Source organism: Eschrichtius robustus, chromosome 13 (assembly GCF_028021215.1).
Source record: "Eschrichtius robustus isolate mEscRob2 chromosome 13, mEscRob2.pri, whole genome shotgun sequence".
Classification (NCBI taxonomy): domain Eukaryota; kingdom Metazoa; phylum Chordata; class Mammalia; order Artiodactyla; family Eschrichtiidae; genus Eschrichtius; species Eschrichtius robustus.
Window position 1 is genome coordinate 89,718,349 of NC_090836.1, and position 27,189 is coordinate 89,745,537.

General features: G+C 41.4%; 1 protein-coding gene across 1 annotated transcript in view; it reads left to right on the plus strand.

The window, feature by feature from the left end:
• The first annotated feature begins 464 nt into the window (after nt 1-464).
• Nucleotides 465-27,189, plus strand: part of C13H12orf75 (chromosome 13 C12orf75 homolog) — a 38,270-nt gene continuing 11,545 nt past the window's right edge. The window contains exons 1-2 of the mRNA XM_068561047.1: nt 465-741; nt 15,037-15,061. Coding sequence (XP_068417148.1) covers nt 696-741; nt 15,037-15,061 — 71 coding nt within the window. The 5' untranslated portion in view covers nt 465-695. The remainder of the gene's footprint in view (nt 742-15,036; nt 15,062-27,189) is intronic.

A 27,189-nucleotide genomic window follows, 5' to 3' on the forward strand; every position in this document is an offset into this window, starting at 1 on the left:
CGAGTAGGTTAATATGACCAACATGGGGAAGACTTATGTTGCAACTGTGGATGGAGGAACAGAGTTGCATTGGTTTTCTGTTAGAGTAGAAATGGATTTCGGTGTTCGCCGGTCTGTAACATATTTTGGGCGCCCACTGTGCTCAAAACAGCTGTTCCCTGACACTTCCTCTCCTCCCCACATCCTGGAGCAGGGAGGGGAAGTGGCGAAAAGGAAGAAAAGGCAAAGAGGATGTGGAAGGCAGGCAGGTGGGCATCCTCCGCCGCCCAGCCTGACCCTCCAGCCCGCACCGGCCACGCCCCTCGGCCCCGCCCTCGCCCCAAACCTACTTTAAACTCCCGCCCCCTCTTAACGACGACCAATGCCCAGCCGGGGAGCCCGCAGGCGGCTGCGGATTGGCCGGCGCCGCGGTTGCCCAGGTGACGGGTGGGTTCTGCTGGGTCCCAGAGCCGGGCGGGGCGGGAGCGAGGGTTGCCCGGTGGTTTCCGTCCCGGCCCGCCCAAGCCTGCGGCGCCCAGGTTTGCGCCTGTCGGTAGCTGGAGGGGGCGGTCCCCGGGGCGGTCCCCGCGCGCCCCTCCGCCCAGCGCATTTCCCGCCGGCCTCCCGCTAGGGGCGCGACGCCCTCCGCCTCCATCTCCGCCCCCAGGATCTGCGGCTGCCAGCTTCCGAGCGCGGCTTCCCCGGACGGCGGCGCGATGGGCTGCGGGAACTCCACCGCCACCAGCGCGGGCGCGGGCCAAGGTGAGCGCGGCGGGCGGCTGGGGGTGCGGTGACGGCGACTCGGGGGCTGTGGGGAGCTCTGCAGGGCGGGCCGCCTCTGCGGGAGAGGCCAGGAGAGAGGCGGCGAGAAGGAAGGATGCAGGGACCTCGGGCAGGGAGGGCGTGCAGCCCCTCTCCCCGTCCCCATTTTCGGGACAGGAGCAGACCGTCCGGTTTTGGAAAGACCGAAAGCAGGGCATGTCCCCCCTGTGCGGGAGGCGGTCGCGCCGGGACGAGGCTAGCCTGCAGAGGGATCCTGCGGAGGGAGCGCGGGGAGTCCTGGCGGCGGGGCTACCCTGCAGCACGTAGACCCGGTACCCTCCTGGGAGAGAGGGTTCCTACTCTTGGCCGGTGTCCGCTCCCCCTCGTCCAGCAGTCGGCTCCCGCAGGCCTCGCCCCCAGCCCTTCGGAACCCAGAGGCTGCACCTGGAAAAGTGCAGCAGAACAATTCAGGACTTTTTTGGGGGGAGGGGGGTGCTAGTGCGTTGGGAAGAACTGCAAACAGGGCTCTAAAAATTCATACGAGTCTGTCTTGATGCTTAAGACCCGCTGGGCTGCTTGTAGGATTTCTCTGAGAACCTGCAGTTTTGAGGATGCTTTAGAATATGTGTGACAGAGCTTTAGTATTAGTAGTGATGTGTTCGTATATTTTTCATTTAAAAAATAAAAAATATTGAAAGTTCTGTTTACACCTCTTCATTTTGTTGATTGGCAGGGGAAGTCTTCTATAGATTTCTGCAGTCAGCCAGGCTTTGTATCAAGTGACTTATTCCAAAACTCAACCGTTCTCTTTGACCCAGCTAGTGTCTACTGATTTACGAGTCTGGATCTGTTTTGAGTAATATCTGCTGACCTATTTTGGTGTCTTTTGGATAAAGAACTCATATCTCATCCAATTGAGATCAATCAGATGCCACATTCCATCCTAGCCAGCAAATGGGAACAGCGTTCTGATGCTGCAGTATTTCCTAGGCGGGCGTGGATGCCCTGTCAATGACTTTGTGACCTTGGGTCTGTCACTTCCCTTAACCCAGACCTACTGGAAGTTTAAAATTTAAGCCTTTTTCATTTATTTAAAGTTTATTTTGATGTTCACGTATGGGATCAGATATGGAAATCTGCTCATTTAATTGGCCAAGTTTGTTATTCCTCTTTGGCTGTCAGTGACCACACAAATGGAATTTTTTTTTTTTTTTTTACAAATGGAATATTTTAAGAAAAGGTGCTAAAATATGTGGGATTCTAGTCCTAGAGCTTTGAATGAACGCAGGTAATAATTCATTGAAAAGTTTATCTCTTGCAGGTAACCTTTACCATCGTGAATTAAATTCTCAATCTTGTGTTAGGCAGAGAGCCACTGGGGAACACATTTTTCAATTCCTGTAACAGTGACATAGGTTAGTTAGCTTAGCTAGTGCCTTAAGGCAAGGACAGGATTCTACTTGAGAGTGGCCAGAGAGCTCTGCGTGGAAACCTGGAACAGTGTCAAGGCCATATCCTGCACCAGGAATTACAATTGACTCTTGAACAACATGAGGTTGAACTGTACAGGTCCACTTATACACGGATAGTTTTCAATAGTAAATACTATAGTATTACACGCTCTTTGGTCGTTTGAATCCGAGGATGTGGAACTGCTGATATGGAGGGCTAACCATAAGTTATACTCAGATTTTCAGCTCTGTGGAGGGTTGAGGCCCCTAACCCCTGCGCTGTTCAAGGGTCAAGTGTATATCTCTCAATCTAACATGCACTGTGGCCCTATGCCTTCCACTGCATGTTCACCCTACTTTTAAAAATGTTAAGAACCATTAACCACAATACACAAAAAAGGAAATCATAGGAAGGATTTGTAACAGATTTCCTTTAAAGTGGAGCTAGTTTACTTCATTTACATTTTTGTTTATTAATGAACTGCTTGTCAGGTTTGGGGATAGAGGGAGGAGTTCAACTGCTAAACCAGAATGATGATAAGGGAGCTCTGCAATGGTAATGTAAGAAATAGAGAAAATATAATTCTCTTTACAAATATTTGGTTGACCTTCCCCCCCCCCCCCGCCCCAGGAGCACATCCCTTATTATGTAAAGGGAGATACAGTTATATTGAAAAAAAAACACTCCAAATGCATGTCTTCTTGATGAGTAGCCTCACTTTTGTTCACGAAGGACAGCTCCTGTAAGAGCGTGCTGTTCTCTCCTCAAGCTCGCTCTTTGCTAAAAATTACTGTATGTTCAGAGAAGAGCAAGATACCGAGGGCAGACTGTAAAACATGAAGGAGGAGAAAACATTTGAGTTGGGAGTTGTTGCATCACCTCTTTGATGGCTCTGCCCTTGTCTCTGAGAAGTCACCCCCCAAATATTTCTCTGCTAGTGAGTCCAGCTGGCTAGCTTTGGGATTTGTTCATTGTTATTTTGAAATTCTCTGTCAGCTGGTGGTAGGACTTCTGTTTCAGAAAGGAGGAGAGATGGAAGGTTAGGAAAAAAGTTCAGAGAAAGGTGGTGGGCAGGTGCTGAACTTGAGTCTGGAGAGTGAGGCTCAAGCTTGACATTGGCACTGTGCTGGCTGCGTTACTGTGGGCATTTCATTTACTTTTTTGTACTGTAATTATTATATTACAGTACTCTGTACTGTAATTATTATATAGTAGTGGAAAATACCACTTTGAAGGTGAAATGGTTTTCCTTGAATATTTTTCTATAAGAACATGACAAATCTACTTTCAGAGGATGCATTTGCACTTTATAATAATGCCCCCAACCTGAAATCTCCATTGTAAGCCCTGTTTTACTACCTAAGTAATTCAGGTAAAACCAGATAATTGTTTCTCTTTTCCCTGAGCTATTTGGACAACTGCTTTTCTTGGCTTTTGTCTGGTGAAATTGGTTTCTATGACGAATTGATATTTAGTAGTATACTTGAGTAAATTTGATTCTGTATGTCCAACATGTGGAAAAGCTAAAATGCAGTACAATGGTCAAATGGCCGGAAGGAATCAGATCATTCAGTCCCTAGATAATTCAGGCTAGATTTCCTTTGTAGTAGATTTCTAACTCTAAGCTTGTACAGAGTCCACCTCTATATGCAAAGCTTTGTACTCTTTTAGGAAAGTTTAGGGCAAGGGTAGGGGCAGCCAGCAAGGGATGATTGTAGAATGAAATCAAACTTTCCCCCTCTTAAGCTGATTGTCTAGGTAGGAAGATTAACCATTTGAGAACAGTTGCAAAGCAAAGTGTAGTAGAATATACATCGAACATCCAAATGCCCAGGAGATGTTGAGTAAGGTGCTAGTTTAATCGGAGAAGTCTTTGGGGAGGAGTCAAGCTATCAGTGCTTCAGTGTAGATGGGATCATGAGAACCATTCTGCTTACACAAGCGCTCTCTCCATTCTAATGTTTTAATAAGATCACCCTCTCAATGTAGGAATTTGATTTTTCCCAACCTAGAATTATACAAGGTCTTCTTGTATTTTCCATTCATTGAAGATTCAGTACATTTTTCCTGCATAGTGTAGAGTCTAGACCCTAAACTGTAGAGAAACATCTGGGTTAAAGAGTCCATTTTTAAAAATTGAAGTATAGTAGATTTATAACATTTTGTTAATTTCTGCTGTACAGCAAAGTGATTCAGTTATACATATATATACTTTTTTATATTCTTTTCTTATGGTTTATCTCAGGATATTGAATATAGTTCTTTGTGCTATACAGTAGGACCTTGTTGTTTATCCATCCTATATATAATAGTTTGCATCTGCTAACCCCAGATGCCCACTCCATCCCTCTCTCACCCTCACTCCCCCTTGGCAACCACAAGTCTGTTCTCTATGTCTGTGAGTCTGTTTCATAGGTAGGTTCATTTGTGTCATATTTTAGATTCCACGTCTAAGTGATATCATATGGCATTTATCTTTCTCTTTCTGACTTATAAAGAGTCCATTTTTAAGGAGTTGCATTTGCTATAGGGCAGGGAGCTTTTGCTTTCTGTGTGTTTTTCTCTGCTCTCCGTCCCCACCACTCTCTCACTCAGCAATCAGATTCTCTATCCGTTTGTTTTTCCTTGAATGTATTCTCTAATTAGGCTGAGACATGAACACCCTTGCATTTGAACTGGTGATCCACAACAGGTCAGTTTCCTGTATACAGTCATACATGTAGATTGTTGAGCAAGTCTGTAATGTAAACCAGAAAATCCTATTTTATGTGAACCAGAAAATCCCTTCAAAGTTTGGACGGTTCCAAATATCTACAAGAGCCTATTTCGATGCAGGCTATTTTGCAGGCTGTAGAAGCTTTTTGCAGAGCAGAGTCATTTCAGAAGTGTTCTGCTCATGGTAGTTGATTGAATTGGTGAGTTGTAGGTTTTCTACCAGAGGTGTGTAACTGGCAGCTATCTGACCATAACTTAGCTTATTACTAGAATGTTTCTATAATGGTTCTTCTGTTATTTATATACTAATAGTCTGAGGAGGCATGGAGGAGGAATTTAACAATTCTTTATCCTGTTTTATCAGTGTACCCAGGGAGTTACTCTAATTCTTTTGGGTCCAATTACTTAGGTTAGTTATCTCCTTATCCTCAATTAGATAGGTAATTGCATTCTCTTCTTTTGCTGTAGCGGTATGGTCCGGCCTTAATCTACATCTGTAAATGGTTTGGTAGTATTAAAATTCTTCCACTGTGCTCAGCGTTAGTCCAGGCCATGTGGGGGGGAAATAATATAAAATTTTGCTGATATCATCAAAGAAGTCATTAATATCTTGTGCTACTTCCCCCCAGCTCACTTAGGTCCCAGCCCCACCATCCTTCTTTCTGTTCTTTATGCTGAACTCATTCTTGTTTTCTATCTGTTTGAAACACTCTTTGCTGGAGAGCTGATATTTTGTTAATTTATTTATTGTCTTTTTTGTTCCCCTTCCCCAAAGGTAGGCCTCATGAGAGCCTCGCACATCTTGTTCACAGCTGGACCCTCAGCCTCTAGACCAATATCCAAACTTTCAGTGGAATTTTTAGGGTCTTAAAATTTTTTCTTTTGTTGAATGAATAACTATATTGGGGAAACAAAGAAGGTGTAAAATTGAGTCCTAAATTTTCATCATGTACCCTGTGACTGATGTAACACTAGAGGGAATGAAATAAAACCTTAAGCAATCAGGGAAGCCTGCTTGGAGGAGGTGGGACTCGATTTGACTTCGAAGAATAGGTAGGATTTGAATAAGCAGAAATCGGAAGGGAGGACATTTTTAGAGCAGTATGAAAACATAGGGACAGAAATGGGTTCGGTGCATTTCAGGGCAGTGAGAAGTCTGGCCTGACTGGGTTAGTAGTTCATGTTGGTTGCAGGGTGTTGGAAGTAAGAACAGTTAGGATAGGGGTGAGGAGGACAGAGAGGCAGGAAGGCCTCAGAATTGAGAGGAGGCACTGGAGCCAAAAAATCCTAGTTTGAATCCTGCTTTCATCATTTATCAGCTGCATGACCCTGGGCCACTTGCTTAAACTGTCTGTACCTTAGTTTCCTCAGCTGTAAAATGGGAGAGTAGTTATAGAACCTACTCAGGATTAAATGAGTTAATATATGTAAAGTGCTTAGAGCAGTGCTTCATATAAGTACTCAGTATGCTATTTATTATTAACATAGGGAAAGACATTCATGACTGGTATAGAAGGAAGGAGCGAGCATGTAGAGTGACATAATTTAACGCTGTTGTCAGGAGTGAGTGAAGTGAGAGGGCCGTCGGTGAGTGATGGAGGTATTGATGTCAGGGACCCCTGGAAGCCAGCCAGGCTGAGGATGGGCTGCATGTGAGGGAGGAAGGGGAAGGGAGAAGGAAAAATGAACCCAAACTGTTAAAGCCTGGGCGACTGGAAGGAGATGCTACTTCCTCTAAAGGAAGGTAAGAGGATGCAGGCAAGCCATATACTCTTGGGTGTGCCGCGTTTGACGTGATGTGAAAGATGAGGGGTGTGGAAACGCCTCTGCTCAGACAGTTACCACTGATGCAGCAGAATCAGGAGGTTCACTTGTTCCAACTCCCCAGAATCGATGTTGCAACCATGTGAATGGTTCGTGAAGGTGACCCAAGTGAATTACCCAAGTTCTGCCATGAGCCACTTACAGCTCAATCTAGACGTGGCTTAAATTATAGCAGCTAACTGTCAGTGTGTTACTTTATGTCTATACTTATATGGCTACCTTTATTTATTCATTTTTACCTGCTGAAAGCATAGCTACTCAGCAAGGACAACCTGTAAGCAAAGAGATTTTCTGTAAGAGCTTCCACGTTCATTAACATAATTTTATTTGCAGTAACATGGATGGACCTAGAGGGTATTATGCTAAGTAAAATAAGTCAGACAGAAAATGACAAATACTCCATGTTATCACTTACATGTTGAATCTAAAAAATGAAACAAATGAATAACTATAACAAAACAGAAACAGATTCACAGATACAGAAAACAAACTAGTGGCTGCCAGGGGTTGGGGGTGGAGTTACGGGTGAAATAGATGAAGGGGGTTAAGAGGTACAAACTACCAATTATAAAATAAGTAAGTCACAGGGATGTAAGGTACAGCACAAGGAATATAGTCAATAATATTTTAATAAGTTTGGTGCATAATCTATAAAAATATTGAATCCTATGTTCTACACCTGAAATATAATATTGTAAGGCAACTACACTTTAAAAAAATGATATTTCTAGGACATGTTGACCTGAATTTTTTTCTCCATTACTGAAGAAATGACTTATGAATCTGTATCTCTTATTGGCTTATTAAAAAATAGACACTGCTTTAGATGAACTAAAGAGCTGTTGTTCTCCTTCTTTGGGCCAAATTGAGACTATGACATAGTTTTAGAACTATTATGGGTCAGAGGAGATGTAGCAAGCTGTCAAAATTAGAGGGAACTCTGTTTATTTTTCTGTAGTTATGTTTATACAGTTCTCAGAGGGATGTTTTTCTTTTATAAAACAAATAAAGAGTAAAATGTTTCTGCACATTTTTTATTATTTCCCATGAGAGCCATAATCATTTATATTTCTGATGATTTATGCTGAAAGAAGAGTGATTTGTAAATCTTTAGTACCTTTTAGAAATTCTTCATATACATAATTTTATTTTTTGGTGTGTGTGTTTAAATTATCACTACTTAGTCTGAACAAGGAGACATGATTTAATATGTAATTTAGCAATTCATTTACTTGTGAATATTTCCAGTACGTTACATGAAAGCTATAAAGTGCATAGAGAACAGTGATGAAAAAGGCATTAATAGACTATATTCTCTAATGTACAGATGTATGTGACCTTTTAAAAGAGATAAATATTTTCTTTGTATTAGAATTTGGCACATGTAAGGAAACTCATAACAATAAATGTATGACTCTGAACAATATTGAAAACATACTGGGCAGTACAGCTCAATCTTTTTAACTTATAAGACTGATTAGATTGCAAAGGAACATCTGTCTATAGGAACCAAGATGTTATAAATATCTACTTAATATCACTGAACTGATGTAGTATCTTGCAACTGGCTTTCTCATGCACAAGGAATAAAGTTTTGTCTGTGTTTGCAGAATGTATGATATGTCATATTAAACTTAATTCTCCCCCAAGATTAATTTTGCTATGTATTTCTTTTCAAAAGGGAATTTCTGTTTTTGGAGAGGTGGAGGAGGCCAGGGATGAGAAGGTGTAGGGGGTTGAATGGTGACCTCTAAAAAGATATGTTCACATCCTAATCCCTGGAATGTGTGAATGTTATCTTGTTTGGAAAAAGGGTCTTTGCAGGTATAATTAAATGAAGAATTTTGAGATGAGGACATCATCCTAGATTGTCTGGGTAGGCCCTAAATCCAGTGATAAGTTTCCTTATAAGAGACAGACGAGGAGAAGACAGAGATACAGAGAGAAGGTGGTGTGAGGACAGGTGTAGAACAGAGAACGCACTCTGTGGCCACAAGCCAAAGAATGCCAAGGAGGGCCTACTGCCACCAGATGCTACGAGGCCTAGAACGGATTCCTCCCTGGAGCCTCTGTAGGGAGTTGGGAACTCCTGACACCTTGATTTTGTAGTTCTGGCCTTCAGAATTCTGAGAGCACGTATTTCTGTTGATCTAAGCCACCCAACTAGTGGTGATTTGTTACAGCAGCCCTGTGGAACTAATACACAAGGCTTTTTCTGCACTTGTTCTGGGAATGGGATAAAATAAGAAAATATAGTTTACAAACTATACCTGGAGTGTAAATAATTATTTGCTGAAGCAAGTACAGCACGATTTAATCTTGGTATGATTCATAAAGCATTTCAAGGTTGTTCAGGGGGTACCCGATTTTTATGGGGGTACCAGATTTTTATAAAACATGAAGAATATCTGAGAGGTTTATTCCCTCTGGATGCTATCCACTTCTCCAGTTCTCGGACACCAACTGGGCTGTCCTACCATCCAGTTCAATTCTGAGGATCCTACCCGGAGTTAGTGTCTATCATCACAGGTTTGAGGGCTCAGTCCCCCGAGATGGTCTCACCTCAGATGCCAGTAGCAACGATCAGGTCCCCAGCTTACTTGCATTGCCATCTGACTTGGCAGCAAATTTGGGGGTTCTCACAGCCCCCCTCCTCAGATTTGACAATTTGCTAGAATGCCTCACAGAGTTCAGGAAGGCACTTTCCTTACTGGTTTAAACATACCAATTTCTTATAAAGGACACAAATGAACAGCTAGATGAAGAGGTACAGAGGACATGTTAAGGGTCCCAGGTGCAGGGGTCTCTGTCTCCATGGAGTTGGGGGCTGCCCCCTCCTGGCACATGGATGTGGTCCACTCAGAAGCTCTCTGAACCCTGTCCTTATAGGGGTTTTTATGGAGGTTTCACTACATAGGCATGACTGATCGAATCATTGGCCATTGCTGATTAACTGAATCTCCAGCCCCTCTCTTTTCCCAGGAGGACGGGGAATGGGGCTGAAAGTTCCAAGCTTCTAATCAAGCCTTGCCTTTTCTGGCGACCAGCTCCCGTCCTGAAGCTGTCTAGGGGCTGCCAAGAGTCTCCTCGTTGGAATGAAAGAGCCTCCTATCACCCCTATCTCTCAGGAAATTCCAAGGGTTCTAGAAGCTCTGTGCCAGGAATGGGGAACAAAGATCAAATATCTTTCTATGACTCCTCAATATCAGATTAAGTTTTTTAAATGTTTAAAATAAATTGAATTTGCTATGCATTTTTAAGTGACTGAGGCGTTTGACTTGGAGAATCATGAATACAATTTTAAAATCTTTTGACGAAACTATTGATAAAAGGTATGGACTTCCCTGGCGGTCCAGTGGTTAAGACTCCACGCTCCCACTGCAGGGAGCACGGGTTCGATCCGTGGTCGGCGAATCCCGCGTGCCATGTGGAGCGGCCAAAAAAAAAAACCAACAGTATACATAATCACGGTGAAGTGAAGTGATATTGTGAACAAGCAATAATCTTTAAGTGTTAAAGAAACAGTTACATTCAGAAGGAAATGTTCTTCTTTACATACCCTAACCATTTACAACTTTTGTCACTGGAACTGTATATGATACTTTTCTGAGAGCAGACCTTCCCCCCTTCTACTTCCCCCCTTCCTACCCTTCTACTTTTTAGGAAGATATTTAAAATTATAATTATCAGTACTCCAATTTAGGAAAATAGTCATTAAATCTTTTGACTGACAAAAATTCTAATGGTCTATATATTTTGTGGTGCTTTTATCCCCCAAGAAACATTTTTACCTTGCCTCCCTTATATTAAGGTACCACGGCTATGTTCAAATAGTAAAGAGTCATTTTGGCAGGAAATAAAGTGGTACTAACAGGAACAAATGTTCTATCCCAGACGGCTTGAAAGAAGTAGCTACACCACTATAAATATTTGTTCAATAAATGATGAATCACATGAACCATAAACATAACTTAAAGCAAATGGGATTTTGGCACTATCTGAATAGTTGTAGTCAAAGGATCTTTTGCATGAATTATCTAGAGAAAAACTCTCCGTCTGGTTAATTATAATGAATACATAGGTGAAGTGTGATTAAAATGTTGCACTGAGGGTAATCAGAATTTTTCTTCTATTTCTAATAATTTTATACTTTTGCAGAACAAAGAGATATTTCACATTTTATATGCCTAGATATTCTGATAGTTTTGCTGAGGGTTTCAACAATTACAGTTGGTTTTTTTTTTTCGTTTTTCTCTGTGAAGCTGTGTGTCGGGGAGTCGTGTTCTACCTGCCCTGGTTATAAGCTTATCATTAACCCCCTGCTACCTTGCTCCTAAGAAGATGCACATCTTCTTCCCTTTAATAAAGATGGAGTGTACATTACAATCATATGTATATACTGGATTTAGTGTTTCTGACTTCTTGGCCTCCTTCACTTTGCAGTTATTAAATAGACGGTGCCCTTTAAATGAGGGACATTTGAGAACAGAAGAAATGGCCTGCTGACTTCCTTCTGGAAGGTAATACCTGGCATCTGCCTTGAGCCTGCTGGGATGTTAGATGGTGAACCCAGCAGGGAAGAGGCCGTAAGGGTGCCTGGGGCCTGGGGCAGTCAAGGTGAAGTGGATGCAGGGTTCCTGGTGGCTGATTAAAATAGGTACTGAGGAGACAACGCGTGGCTGTTTTGAAGTGAATTTCACAGCCATTTATTGTACTTTGTCTTCTCAGCTGCCTTTGTCGGGCCAGTATTAGAAACTGAAGCAGGGTGAACTAGTGACTGTCAAACAAATACTGGAGCAGGAATTTTACTTGGGTCTTCTGCCTTCCAGTTCCACGCTCTTCTTTCCCTACCACCCTGCTGCCATTCCCTGAGACACAGTGGGGCGGCTTCTGTCTGCTGTGCCCTCCCCGTGGATTGTGCTCAATGGCCCTTCACCTCTAAAGGCCCAGCACTCATGACCCATCATGATCGCTTTCTTCTCTCTGTAAGACTTCACGGAATCAGTTCCCAACACCTCCGGCTCTCCCTTCCCCTGAGTGCAGCAATCCCCCAGTCATTCCCTGTCCTTTTCCATGAAAATGAAAATAAGAAAATGAGGATATTTATTTTCTTTTTAGACTTTCTTCCAGATTCTCATGCTTGTTTTGACTCTGAAATAAAATGTTCATTTTTATGGGTTTTTGGTGGCACTAATCCTTTATTTTTACCTATCAAAACACTCCACTGTTCTTATGTTAAGGTTTTTAAAATTTTAGGATTTTTTTTTTTTTGGTTTTATGATCTCAGATTCCAAAGCAGTTTTTATTTATATAATTTTAATGAGAGTTGTGGAACAGAAATGTTACTCTTCCCTGAGTAAAGACTCAAGTTTGTTACAAAGTTCAGGTTTGGTCAAAGCCTTAAAAGAATTTATTTGAGACATAGTCTTGATTACCTTTATGCTCTGCTTTGAATTTGCAGAATTATAGATCCTAGATTAATATCACTGGGGTACAGTTTTTACAATTTTGGCAATAATGTTTTTGCAGACTTATTTGTTTATTTTGTAGCACATTTTCCTTTATTTTCACACCTCTGTGACTTGTGCAGAAGTTAATTTAATTCCCATTTCGTAGATATGGAAATTGAGATATTAAGGAAAATGTGACTGCTAATAATAACAACTTAGTGAGCTATTTTAATGTGCCAGACTTTGTGCTGTTTACATCTTTTTATAATTTTTAAAATTTATTAAATTTTTTTTACTGAGGTGTCATTGACATATAACATTGTATTGGTTTCAGGTGTACAATGAAATGATTCCGTATTTGTATACACAGTGAGATCATCACCACAATAAGTCTAGTTACCATCTGTCACCATGCATAGTTAACTTTTAGGATTTACTGTCGTGGCAACTTTCAAGTATGCTCTACAGTATTATTGACTGTAGTCACTGTGCTGTACATGACATCCCCATGACTTATTTATTTTAGAACTGGAAGTTTATATCTCTTGACCCCTGTCACTTGTTTTGCCCATTCCCTAACCCACCTCCCCTCTGGCAACCACCATTCCTTTCTCTGTATCTTTGATTTTTGTTTTGTTTTGTTTTGTTTTCATTTGTTTTGTTTTTTAGATTCCACATATAAGTGAAACCACATGGTATGTGTCTTTCTCTGACTTATTTTGCTTAGCATAATTCTCTCAAGGTCTGTCCATGTTTTCGCAAATGGCAAGATTTCCTTCTTTTTTTTTTTATGGCTGAGTAGAATTCTATTATTCTAGCCTCTTTTATATATAGGTATATCTATATATATCTCACATCTCCTTTATCCATTTACCCAGCGATGGACACTTGTTTTCAATCTTGGCTGTTGTGGATAATGCTGCAATGAACATAGGGGTGTATATATCTTTTTGAATTAGTGTTTTTGTTTTCTTTGGATAAATACCCAGGAGTAGAATTGCTGGATCATATGGTAGTTCTATTTTTAATTTTCTGAGGAACTTCCATACTGTTTTCCGTAGTGGCTGCACCAGTTTACATTCCCACCAACAGTGTGCACTGGTGTCCCCTTTTTTCCAGATCACTTACCAATCCTTGTTATTTGTTGTCTTTTTGATAGTAGCCATTCTAACAGGTGTGAGGTGATATCTTGTGGTTTTGATTTGCATTTCTCTTATGATTAGTGATATTGAGCATATTTTCATGTGCCTGTTGACCATCTGTATATCTTCTTTGGAAAAATGTCTATTCAGATGTTTGCCCATTTTAAAATCAGGTTGGTTTCTCTCTCTCTCTCTCTTTTTTTGCTGTTGAGTTTCATGAGTTCTTTATATATTTAGAATATTAACCCCAATCAGATATGTGATTTAGAAATATTTTTTCCCATTCAGTAGGTTGTCTTTTCATTTTGTTGATGGTTTCCTTTGCTGTGCAGAAGTTTTTAAAATTTGATGTAGTCCCACTTGTTTACTTTTGCTTCTGTTGCCTTTGCTTTTGGAATCAGATCCAAGCATTAATTTCCAAGACTGGTGTCAAGTACCTTACCACCTATGTTTTCCTCCAGGATTTTTTATGGTATCAGGTCTTACATTTAAGTCTTTAATCCATTTTGTGTTAATTTTTGCGTATGATGTAAGATAATAGTTTAGTTTCATTCTTTTGCATATGACTGTCCAGTTTTCCCGACACCATTTATTGAAGAGACCGTCCTTTCCCTATTGTATATTCTTGCCTCATTTGTCATAAATTAATTGACCATGTATGCATGGGTTTATTTTTGGGTTCTCTAGTCTGTTCCATTAATCTGTGTACCTGTTTTTTGCCAGTACCATACTGTTTTGATTACTATAGCTTTGTCATATAGTTTGAAATCAGGGAGCACGATGCCTCCAGATTTGTTCTTTCTCAAGATTGCTTTGGCGATTCAGGGTCTCTTGTGGTTCCATAGAAATTTTAGGATTATTTGTTCTATTTCTTGGAAAAATGTCATTAGTATTTTGATAGGGATATACATCTTTTAAAGAACTTCACAATAACCTTTGAGAAAGGTGTTCTTATTTTCCTCATTTGACACAAGAGGGAAGTGAGGTTTTAAGAGATTAAAGGATACTGAATGCCATGTGGCTTGTAAAGTTGGAACCAAGTTCTGTGTTGTTCAGGTAAAGATATTAGGGGGAGGAAGTGCAGATGGAACTGTGCTGTGGGCAGAGAATCTGTGTTAAGTGATAGGACTGGGGTCCAAAAGAGATGGGTTGTTTTTGGCACGTGAGTGGGAAGCAGAGATGAGAGGGTTCAGTAGCAAATAGGAGCAGAGTTAGAAATGTATGTTACTCCTTTTGGAGCTGGGCTGGCATCCTTGAGTCTTGCTAATTCATTTAGGATATCACCTCCATTTTGTCTTGTGACTTTGCTTTACTTTATGATTAGTACATAGTGTGACTTATAACAGTTCCATGTAGGTACTAGCTTAGAAGGTGTGTGGCTTAGAAAAGAAAATATTTCTCAAATCTGTCAGTTTCCTAATCTGCTCATCTGTAAAATGAGCAGATTAGTTTGGGCGGTCTGTAAAATCCCTTTCAGAAACAACACCTTATAATTTATAGGAATTGTTAAAAATGGGCAGAATAAATTCTAAACCGAAGATTTGGATTTTATGATTTTCCTGCTCTCCTTTTCTTTTTTTAAGATGATCTTTCAAAAAATCATATTCTCAACTCATCTCTTATAAAATATTATTTTAGTTGGGTATTGGGCTTAAGATTTTTGTAGCAATACTATCAAGATAATGGAAAGTTATCTTTTTCTTTTTTTCTAGGCCCTGCAGGAGCAGCTAAAGATGTGTAAGTACTTAATATTATGATTTTCTAAACTCTTTCTAAGGAAGACACTGTTTTCATGGTTATGACCTTTAGATGTGTAGGTTTGGCTGAAAAGACATGGAAGTACTTTCTGTACTGAGCACAAATTAAGATTATCATTTGGTTTATAACTAAAGGGCTCTTTGAAGAATGGGTTTATTTGTGACTTTTCATTTTAGCATTTCATTTACCCTAGCATTTTAACTCAGAACTTTAAGAAAGGGAAATGTTTAACTCTGTTTCTATACCAGCTTGTGTAGAGATTTCTTCTAATTGCAAGCAAGTGATTATGGGAGAATTAAGCACCTAGTTCCTATGACTATGCAACATCTTAGAGTTTAGCCCGTGAGGAGGGCCTGGAGCCAAGCATTTACCAAATGCACACTGAATCGTTTTAAAGTCGATAATTAGGCGTTTGAGTGAATGTATATGACCATTCAAGGTAATCAACATTGAGTTGAACTTCAGACCACAGGACCCTTTCTGTGTTTCCGTCATGCCCCTTCTTTGCATCTTCCTACCTCAAATCTAGGTAGAGTAAGGACATTGCAGTAGTTCACTATTTAAGAGTGTTTGTGGCACAGGAAACTGTATTCAGTATTCTGTAATAAACCATAATGGAAAAGAATATGAAAAAAATATATAACTGAATCACTTTGCTGTATACCACAAACTAACACAACATTGTAAATCAACTATACTTCAATGAAAAAAATAAATAAAAATAAAAATCAGCAGTTCTGGAAAAAAAAATAAAGTGCCATTAGGGAGCTGGACATTGGGATTGGGGGAGGGAGAAGGTGGGGATGGAGAACCCCAAGAACGACAACAACAAAAAGAGTGTTTGCGGTCACTCCATGGATTGTGGAATCAACCTCTGCCCAAGCCACCCCAGTTGGTTTGGATGTCAAGACCGATGGTGCCACACACACACCAAGAGGGTAGGAAAAGGTGTATTGCTCACATAATGAGGCTTTCTGGGGAGAGCAGAGTGGCTCCCGAACTGGTCCATTCAGTCTGAGTGAAGGAGGGGGTGAGCAGCTTTGGTTTTTATTGGGACTGAGACTGGGGTGAGGGCTTCTGCGCATGGGCAGAGGAGTGCCTGTCTGTATCTTCCCCCGCCAGCGCACATGTACGAGTTCCCAGCTTTCTTAAAGGCTTTCACAGCTGTGGGGCAAACGGAGGGGTGGGCCTTAAAAGCTTTCGTCAAAAGCAGAGTCGGACTTTTTTTTTTAATTATAAAAAGGAATCCGGAGATTAGAATAGGGTTGTAAAGTTTTGTGGGAATTAAATAAGCTTTTTATATGGGACTTTAGGTACAAAGGAGGCAGTATAGAATGCTTCAGTGTCCTGGTTGCAGTGGTTGAGTTTATCACCAAAACGTTTAGCAACAATGTGTTCAGCATCCTTACCTGTTCCTGTTATTGCAGTATCTGGGTCTCTCTTCGGTCTCTCCCTCCCCTTTCTATATGTTGTTGCCAGATTAATCCCCTGCCCTTTTAGGCCCTCTACTCCCAACTTTTTTTTTTTTTTTAATTTATTTATTTTCTTTATTTATTTTTGGCTGTGTTGGGTCTTCGTTGCTGGGCGCGGGCTTTCTCTAGTTGCGGCGAGCGGGGGCTGCTCTCCGTTGCGGTGCACGGGCTTCTCTTGTTGCGGAGCACGGGCTCTAGGCACGCGGGCTTCAGTAGTTGTGGCACGTGGGCTCAGTAGTTGTGGCTCGCGGGCTCTAGAGCTCGGGCTCAGTAGTTGTGGCGCACGGGCTTAGTTGCTCCGCGGCATGTGCGATCTTCCCGGACCAGGGCTCGAACCCGTGTCCCCTGCATTGGCAGACGGATTCTTAACCACCGCGCCACCAAGGAAGCCCCACTCCCAACTTTTGATTAGTCTCCACTGCCCACGGGATTGAGCCCAGAATCCTTTGGGAATAGGAAGGCCCTTTAGGTTTCAGCCTTTAGCCTTTCAGCCTGCAGTTAGAGAGTGAATGAGGCCAAGGACCCAGAGGTGAGCTGAAGTCCTGCTCTGAGACCACTCTCAGGGTCTCAAACTGACCTCCTGTTTCCTGTCTTGGTTCCTTGTTTTTTTTTTGCTGTTCCCTCTGCCTGGAATGGCATTTTCTCCAATTCTGTCTGTGAAAATTCTATCTATTCTCCTGGGTTTATATCTTATCCTTTACGAGAAGAACTTCCTGGATCTCTCTACTGGATATGTCTTCCTCTTCTGAACTTTTACAGCAGCTTGGACCTGTCTTATGATATGTCATATTGGGCTTATAATGTTATTTATCTCCTTGTCTTTTCTCCCTTGGGAATTGAGAGAAGTCCCCTCTAGTTAATAGTATCGTGCTGTGGACATAGTGTTTAACAAATGAATTCCATCATTTCTCTTTAAGGAGAGATTGATTTCATGACTTCCTCTTCCTTTCAGAAGCATGGAAATTTCTAAGAAGATTTAGTGATACCTTTGTGGACATTTTGTCAACATTAACTACTCCAGGACATGAGATGCCATTTAACTACTTTCTAAAATCCTGAATTCTCTAGAATTTAAACTTTCTGTGACTTTGTGTACCTCATAGGTTCTATAACTAAAAAGACGTAATTTTACTCAATAAATGACCCTTTAAAAAATAAATATGGTAAATTTAATTGGAAAAAGTTGAAGAATATTATAGTATTATTTTTCCTTGCACAAAAGGTATATTCAAACCCTTTTTTAAGAAAAAATCAGAAGCTATAGATTTATAAATCTTGACCGTACCATTAGGGGGGTGCTATGAAATTAGGGGGTGCCATGAAAGGAGCTAAGAAATTAAGACAATTTAAACTTATATTATGAAGATTTAAATTTTTTCTTTTTGTTTTAAATTTGAAGACACTGATTTCAAGGCAAAAGAAGTGGCCAAACTCACATAATGGGTGCTAAGAGTACAGAACTTCAAATAGGGCAACCACCATAATGTACAGACCACATAAAATTCTTTGGGGGGGAATTACAATTGTTTTTTAGAAGTCAGAAACGTTATGATTACTCCCTTAATATATAATAAAAATCAGTTCTCTAGGGAAGGTTTGGGATTTTTTACTATGTCTCCACTTACCTGTTTATTAGCCTGTTTTCTATAGGCAAGAAGCCAGGACTTAATAACAAATAAAATGATATTTCTGCCCTGAAGTAGGTCAGTGGCTACTGGGGACCAAAATACAGTGTGATTTTAAGTGTTAATTATTAAAATAGTCAAAATTTAATGCTTGTCTAGGTCTTGAATGGTGAGCAAGAGTTTGTGTAGGAAGGAGAAGAATGGCAACCCAGGGCAGGAGAAAGAGCACGAAAAGAGGCACATGGGTACTGGAGAGCCCCAGCTCTTCTGGGAAGTCACCCAGTCTGCCCTGAGCCTGTGGTGTAGGCTCAGCAGAGGTGGAAGGTGAGGCTGGTGGGCTGGAGCCGGCTTGTGGAGGGCCTTTGGTGCCAGGCCGGTCATTGTACTTGATTTTTATATGCATTCAAGAGCCATTCAGAATTTTAAGGTGGGGAATTACATGACTGTGTTTGAGCTTTAGGGTGATGACTCCCAAGGCAGTGGGATATGTGAGATGGGGGAGGGGTGGAGGCACAGGGGATTAATGGCGCTGAGGCCACGAGAGGGTTAGACAGCAGACAGGACACCGGAAAGGAGCAGAGGTGGTGTGTTCAAGGTGCACTCGGAAATACAATTGATAAGACCCGTTGAATGACTGAATGGGGAAGTAAAGGAAAGGAAAATCTGAGGCGAAGATGACCCTGTGGTTTCAAACTTGAGCCAAGGGAAGGGATGGCTGATGATCCAAAGAGATCACATGGGCTAAAGGGAGAAGAGAAGCCAGTGCATGTAGCGTGACAGCCACACTGGTCACTTGGGGGACTGTGGCTTCAGTTGGGTGATGTGAGTTCTCTGATGGAGTCAGGGTGAAAGTGAACTTAGGAGTGTTTTACAACAAAAAGGCAGTAAGTGATGGAAGGATGTTAGTAGCTTAAAGAGGAAGCATATTTTAAGAAATACATTTCTTCTTTTTTTTTTTTCTGGCCACTCCATGTGGCTTGTGGGATCTTAGTTCTCCAACCAGGGATTGAAACCCATGCCCCCTGCAGTGGAAGCGCAGAGTCTTAACCACTGGACCGCCAGGGAAGTCCCAAGAAATATATCTGTTATAAAAGGAATACTAAGGAAATTCAGAAAGTATGGAAAAGCATTTTTTTTTTTTAAAAAGAAAAAATCAGCTATTATCCTCCCACCAGAGACAATCATCATTAATATTTTACACTGTTTTCTTCCGTTTCTTTGTGATTATTTCTGCCTAGTTATGTGTATGGATGATTTTGTATATTGAAGTCTGTTTTTCTTTTTCTATTTATTTTTTACATGGAGGAGAGGTAGGTGTACCCATAGGCAAAAGGGTAGAAGTAAGTTGAGTAAGAAGAGCTGAGGGTAGTTTGGGGAGGGGTTATCTGTGTGACTGAGGGAATAATCAATGTACATAGATCCTAGGACATGCAAGAAGGATTAAAAACATAGAAGGGTTCCCTTAGCAACTTGAGATAAGGAGGAAAGCATGGGTGAAGATATATAGAAATTTAATCATCATAAGACAGACCCACATGTATATCAGGGAGTGAGACTTTCTTTTTTCTCTCCCTCTCTTTTCAAAAATAAATACAGTACACTAACATGCAGAACAAAACAGAAGTGAATTCAATGTGATGACATTTGGCTATGTTCACAAACCTGCGAATCAACCATGCTTTTATTTTGTTTCAGCGAATTATCTTAGCTACTTGGCACAAATAGGTCGTGTTGGGATATTTTTGGTTGGAAATGGCAGAAGCCCAGCTTAAACTGGCCTAAACAAACAAACATAAAGGAATTTATTGGCACGTGTAATGGAAAACTTCCAGGGGTTAGGCCTTAGTCACAGCTGGATCCAGGTGATTGAATGACAGGAAGAAACTCTCTCATCTCTCCTTTCCTGTTTTTGGCTCCATGCTGAGGCAGCTTTCCCCCAGTCGTGATGGAGATGGCCAGTTTCTATCTCATCAGCTTAATAATTCCTGTAGAAAAAGAGCTTCTCTTTCCCCGTAGTTTGATCAAAAGTCCTAGGGCTAGGCTTTTCCTGGCTAGGACGTGGGGTCAGGTGCCTCTCCCTGAACCAGTCAGTGGGCCAGGGGAACGTGGGCTCTCATTGGCCGGGCCTGGGTCACGTGCCCACTGCTGCAGCCAATCGGTGTCATTAACCTCACCTAACCACATGGCTAAACAGTGGGAGAGTGGTGATGCTGTTAGCAGAATAGGAGAGAATTATAACTGGGCAGGCAGAAGAGAAGCAGCTTCTCCATGTAGGTCACCTTCCATGTTATTTCAGAAAAATCTCTTGATTTTTAAGAATACATATATTCTATGTATATGAATTTTCCAAATATATGTTGAATAACAAGTTGACTCAAATTTAATGTCTGCTGTTGAACATAAAAGCTCATGGCCACTCAATTTAAACAAGGTAATTCAAATACTTCTTTCACTTAAAACTTGTAAAGTGATATTTCATTAAGGTTTTTTTCTGGGCAAAGTAATTTTATTGTTATGGAAGGTAACAGCTATAGAGAAAAATATCTTGGAATGAGTTATCATAAAACACGCTGAAGGGACTTCCCTGGCAGTCCAGTGGTTGAGACTTTGCCTTCCAAGGCAGGGGGTGCGGGTTCAATCCCTCGTTGGGGAGCTGAGATCCCGCATGCCCCGAGGCCAAAAAAACCCAAAATATAAAGCAGAAGCAATATGGTAACAAATTCAATAAAGACTTTAAAAATGGTCCACATCAAAAAAAAAGAATCTTTAAAAACAACAACAACAACAGAAACATGCTGAAGCTCTGTCTTTTTTAAAACATGAAATTATGTATCTCTAATCTTGAGTTTCCTTGGAATTCTTTATAAATTTCTCGTGTCATATACACCCGTGTCAGCTGAGCCCTCTCCTAATTACAAGCCTGAGGGTATCTGATAGCCTTGTTTCTCCTCTGTGACATGGCAGGCAAGGCTGTCTTCTGAAGTGAGGTAGCATTGAAAAATTCTACCCGTCTTCTGGGGTGGAAGTAGCATTGAAAAAGCATGCATTTTGGAAGCAGACAGACCTGTGTTTAAACTGCTCTCCATCCTCTACTAGCTGTGTGATATTGTGTCTTTAATCTTCTTATCCGTAAAATTGGGATAATAATAACCGTTCAGGGTAACCATCTTCATCATTATCATCATCATTCTCAATTTTAATAGCTCATCTTTATTGAGACCTGCATACCATAGAGTGATTTCCAGCACTTTAAGTACATTATCTCATTCAGTACCCCCAACAGGCTGATGAAGACAGTAGTGCTCTTTCATTTTACAGATGAGGAGATGGGACACAGAGAGGTTAAGTAACTGCTTAATGGTTGTGATGGTTATTAGTACAGTATATTCAGTTCCTAGGATAATACTTGGTATTACGTGTTGCTATCCTGCTTCCCCATCCTGCCCCCCCGCCCGTAAATGGTAGCTAGAATTATTAGGTGGTTTAAGGGTTGTTGAAAAGATTTGGCAGTGCCTCTGTTATGAACCCCTGATGGCAGAAGACCCAGTGCATTGAGGGCCTTGCTGTGGTTAGAAATCTCACATTCCCATTGGTTGCCCATCAACACATGGTCAGATTTTCCTTGGTGGGACCCAGTGGAATAAAAGCAGGCAGAGAAGCAATTGAGTGGGTTCATTCAGGGACAGAGAGGGGTTGGTGGTGACCAGCAAGTATGGTTGAAATGCTTGACTGCAAGGCACATGCTGGAGAGGGGGGGAGGGGAAGCCCGAAGGGGCTGATGAATGGGGAGAGCTGGGCGCATGGATGGGCTGGAGGCTTCCTGGGAATTGTGGGGAGGGGAGAAAGAAGGATTTTTTTTTTTTCCCTAAGGAGTGGGATTGTCTACTCTAAAATATCAGAGGTGAAATAATTGCAGGAACTAAGCTCCATGGAGCACCCCTGGGCTTAAGTTCTTAGAGCAGCAGTAAAAGTTGCTGGGATAGAGGAAGTCAGCAAAATGTGAAGCAAGAGGTCGTTTAGGTGGTTTTCCTGGGATTTAAAATTGTCCAAGGTAATGATGGTTAGGAAGAAAACCTTTGAGTCAGGGCCACAATGCTTAGTGCGTCCGGGGCTGTTATGGCAGGGCTGATGCCAAAGAGGAGAGTTTTTGAGTGAAAATGAAATTGGCCCCATCTGAAAGAGTGCTTTGGGGAGGTTGGGAGCATTCTGGCTCTGTCTCCTGTTTGAAGACCCTGGGACAAGGGAAAACAAGCTGCTTATTCTCAAGGTTTTGAGAAAAGTGATACAACTGGGAAAAACAAGGTTTCTTAAAGGGGAGAGAACAGTCCTGCCTGCTTTGTAGCAAAGGATACTTCTACAGCCAATGTGGAAGTAATCCAGCACTGTGTGCTTCTTAGAAGGAGAACAGAAGAGGGGTAGGGAAATTGCAATTTAATTCTTGATCTATTACCCCATACAAAGAGCAAATGTCACTCATGTTCTCCGGTAGTACATCCTGGAAGAAAGAAAGGGGCCCATCCAAGGAGAGAGACTTAAAGCTAACTGTCCTAAGAAGTTTTGAAATTGTGAAGACATGAATGAGATTACATATAGGCCCTAACAGTCAATGATAAAATGTTAATTCTGTCCAATATCATATGTAATTAAATGCTTGGTAGAATCGATTGGAACCTCCGTGAAAAGGAGGGGTCATCATAAAAACATATTATAGAGAAAATTAAATGATTCCACTTTATCTGGAGGATGGTAGTGTCAATGGAAGTAAACATTGTCAATTAATAAGCTTATTCCAAAAGATGATCATGAATGGTAACTAAAAATAGATCATTGGAGCTACACGCATGATCTCCTGAGGTTTCCATATTGAAATTGTACCGTTTACAAATCAAAATAAATTTGGCCTCTGTAGTGACACTGCAAATATGGAAAAAGAAAAGGCTGCAGCCTGTTTTTCTGCTTCTTAGATCATCGCTAATAAGAATAGCTCTATATTTAGAACATTTTTGTTGATGAATAAGTGAAAAATAAATCCTTTCTTTGCCACAGAACTATGTCGTTCTGGAAGTCTAGGGCAGTGAGAACGTTCTGAATTTTAAGGCACCTGTAGCCACCATGCGTGAGGAGATATTAATTAGAGCGACTAGCGGCTGCCTGATGTTTATCATCTGTGTTTGTTCTAGAGAATGCACATAATGTATCCATGCCGTGCTTCCATTATTTTACCTTTGAAACCTTTTTTGTAGGTCACTTGGGACAGCTATTTTATACAACCCAGAAACTAAGCAAATATTGTGATGAAAATATTTTTGATTACCATGTGCTACTGAGGAAGAAAAAAGTTGTGGTTTATATTTACTATAGTAACTCTGAATAAGGTCTCGCTTCATTGAAGTGATTGTTATTGATAGGATGGTAACCATAGTGGTATAAATTGATTGAAAGGTTTATGTGTTCTGTGTGGATAGTTAGTTTTAAAGAGGTATATGCACAAAATACATTAATGAAGGAAGGACAGGCAGAGGAAAGCCAGCCAGCCCCAAAGAGCAACCACAGACATGGAGCTGGTTTGGAAGTGGCTAACCTTCTGGAACCTTGACTTAAAAGAAGTCAGAGCTTTATGGTTAGAGAGAAATTCAGTGTCTCTGGTTCATTTAGGAGAAGGTCTGCAAAGCTAGTAGGAAGCAGATGGGTGTGCAGTGACCTAGAGAATCTGGATCAGTATAGATACTCAATGTGAGAAGTGTGAGGACAGCACCATGCTGGCTTCACAGGAAGTAGGCTAGAAGTATTTGGTGGAAACTCTGAGATATAAGAAAGCAGTTTTGAAACCAACGGTTGCTTTTTTTTTCTTTTTCTTTTTCTGACATCGCCCCAAATTGGGGCAACTTTGGTAAGATAGGGATCACTGAACGCTATATCGCTCTGCAAAGGTGTGTCATTTTTTTTTTTTAACATCTTTATTGGAGTATAATTGCTTTACAATGGTGTGTTAGTTTCTGCTTTATAACAAGATGTGTCATTTTTAAACTATCAACTGAGGATTTAGCTTTTCAGCAATCCCCAAAGTGAGGGGAAAGGATGGACTTGTGGTCTACCCTCAATCACACTTGGCTCTGCAAACATTTTTATGAATGCAGTGGCCGAAAATCTGAGTCAGAGACTGGGAGCATGTGATCTCACTCTAGGAGATTATCATGAGACTCAATGGGTGGCTTTAACTTTGACACATTCTTTCTCCTCCAACACCTGTCCTTTGATAAAAGAAGCTAAGTCTTTGTTAACGAAAAGAGACCCGATGGTAATTAAATGCCCAGTGTATTTTTTAACCCTGGTCCCAAATTGTTAACATATGCTCCATGGTTCTTAGGAAATGTTCTTGCGGTTTAAAAGTTTTTTTTCAAAAGATGTGATGTGACCTTTTGATTAAACAATTATCGCACTATTACATTTTCTTTCTAAATGTGACATCACTTTCCACAAATTTTCAGATGATGTATATGCCCAGAAATAAGACACTGTCTTGAGACCAGAGAAAGCAATTTACCAAGAGGCTTTCGGTCATGCTCTCTCTGGAAAAAAACAAGTTTATTACACAAGTTTACTCTGTAGAGTAGTGGCTCATGGGGATTTAAAAATGGAGGAACTACTTGCTAAACTTAATCTAGGTCTTTTAGTACCTCTTCGCTCCTTTACTCTTTGGACCTGAGAAGTAAGTCTTCCTTCTAAAATGTGTCCTGGGCACAACTGTGAAACGGACGCTGTTTATACCTGAACCCCAGCTCTTAGTTCCAGCCCCTCCCCTGGGGCCCGGCCCCCTCTTTCACGTGCCTCTCCCTTAATTGACACCGAGGCACACATGATGGATAATAGAGAACCTGAATTTGTAACTTTAGCCAACAGGTAAAATTAAACTATATTTAAATCTTAGCCTTTCCAGACCCTTAAAATTATTCAAATGGGTGGTTGCTTGCACCACTGAATAAAAAAAGCCAGCCTACCTGCCTCTTTACACTACACCCCACCCCCCTCCTCTTCACCTAGTTGGGGATTCCAGAAATCAAGGGGGGGCCGTGACTTTCTCATCTTGTTGCATTTGCCGTGATATTAAGGCATTAAGACTGTGTTAAGTGGCCGGGCTTTCTCTGTTAGCTGTTTTAGATTCAGGTACACATTGCAGGGAGTAGTCTGTGGCCATTTGGTCCCTGGTTAGATTAGAGACAGCTGTTGTAGCCTCGTCTATTTCCCATTTCCTCTTTCAAGAGCACTAGACTGGGCTAAATTAAAATTGAGGTGAAGCTAATGATGAAGAGCTGACTTTCTCTCCCCATCTTTGCCAGCCAGAAACTTTCTGTTTTCCTGGCAGGGCCTTTGAGAATGGGGTAGACCAGCTGGGTAAGAGGCATGGAATTGGGTCCCCTCGCCTGGGTGATTGCCTTGCTAGGGGGTGCTTGTCCTCTGCAGGACCTGCTGCAACCACCCCTTATTGCTACGGGACCCACAAATAGAATCAGATCTCAGGGTGCTGCCACGGGACAAGCACAATGTCTGACCTGGGAGGAAAGAGCTTATACTGCAAAGTAATTGCAGGCTTGTGCATTTTCTTCTACCAGAATCCTCAGGAATATGTATGGAAATGGCTTCTAAGGGTGTGAGACCAAGGAGAAGCAGTGTATGCTGAGACTGAATTTATTGATATTGTTGTATTTAACAGAGATTCCAGATCTAATTTAATTTAGGTGCATAGCTAGGACTCTTAACAGTTTAGTCAACTTGGTTGATGAAACTAAACAGAAGGAACTTATGCTCTCACCAGGGGAGCAGTATGTCAGAACTTTTCTGGTGTGATGGAGAGGAAGGAATCCAAAGGCTTGAAGAGAGAGGAAAGCTGGTGTGACTTTCTCAAGTGTGAGCTGCTCCCCACTGCAGAGGAGACCCCCTTCTCTAGGAGACTGAGCCAATTGAGAAACACATAGTGAAGGGAGCATCCAAGATGATTGTCCTCTATAACATGGCTATGACAGTTGGGAGATGCTGCCCTTGAGATGGGTTATATGTTTCCTTGGGTGTGACAGGATCCCAGAGAAGCAGAGGCCAAGAACTGAACCACCTAAGACAAGGTGGGCACACTCGCCATAACAGACAGCAGGGATGAAGAGGCAGAATGTTTCATCCTGGAAGGAATCTTGATGAGAGCTAGTTGATCACAATCTCCCTAGGGATAGATGAGAAGGATGGGCATCTAAGGGTTCATTTTCTCCCTCTGTATATTTTATAAGAGGAAGACTTCTGGTCTGTGAGCCAGAAAGCTAAGCTGAGTCATCACAATGGAAAGGCATAGCCTCTTAACCCAGTTTCCAGACCCACGTCAGACTCAGAGTAATTAAGGCCACATTCCCTTGAGGGAATTTTAAACACGGTCACATGTATGTACGGTAGATATTCTTTCACGTCTTCCCCAAAGGATTTGTGTTCATTTACTAGAGCAACTGTGTCCAGAACAAAAGGAAGTACCTGGACCTTTTAGAGGTTTCTAGGCACTGGCTCTGAGTTGCTGTTAACACCTGAGGACCCAAAATGCCACTATGGGCGATCAGTCCATGTGTGGGCTTATAGTGGTCAGGTAAAAACTGGAATTTTGGCTAACCTAAAAATTGCAGTGAGTCTAGTAGTATGCAGATCCCATACTCTGGTTATTTCCTCAGTTTGTGAGTTCATAATCAGAGTAGATGTATTTGGCAACTGGAAGAATCTCCACATTGAAGAAGGAAGGGCTATCTTGGTAGGAAGGGTCAAGTAGAAGTCTATGGGATTTCCCTTCTATACCAGAATAATATACAAAAAGGAATACTGCATTCCTGGTGGAGTTGCAGAAATTGGTGCCCTCACCAAAGACTCGAAAAAATGAAGACGCTTCTCATGTCTCCTTTTAACTTGCCTCTTTGGCCCATGTGGAAGGCAGATTTATTTTAGAGAGTGATTTTGGATTCTTGTAAACTTGATGAAATGGTGA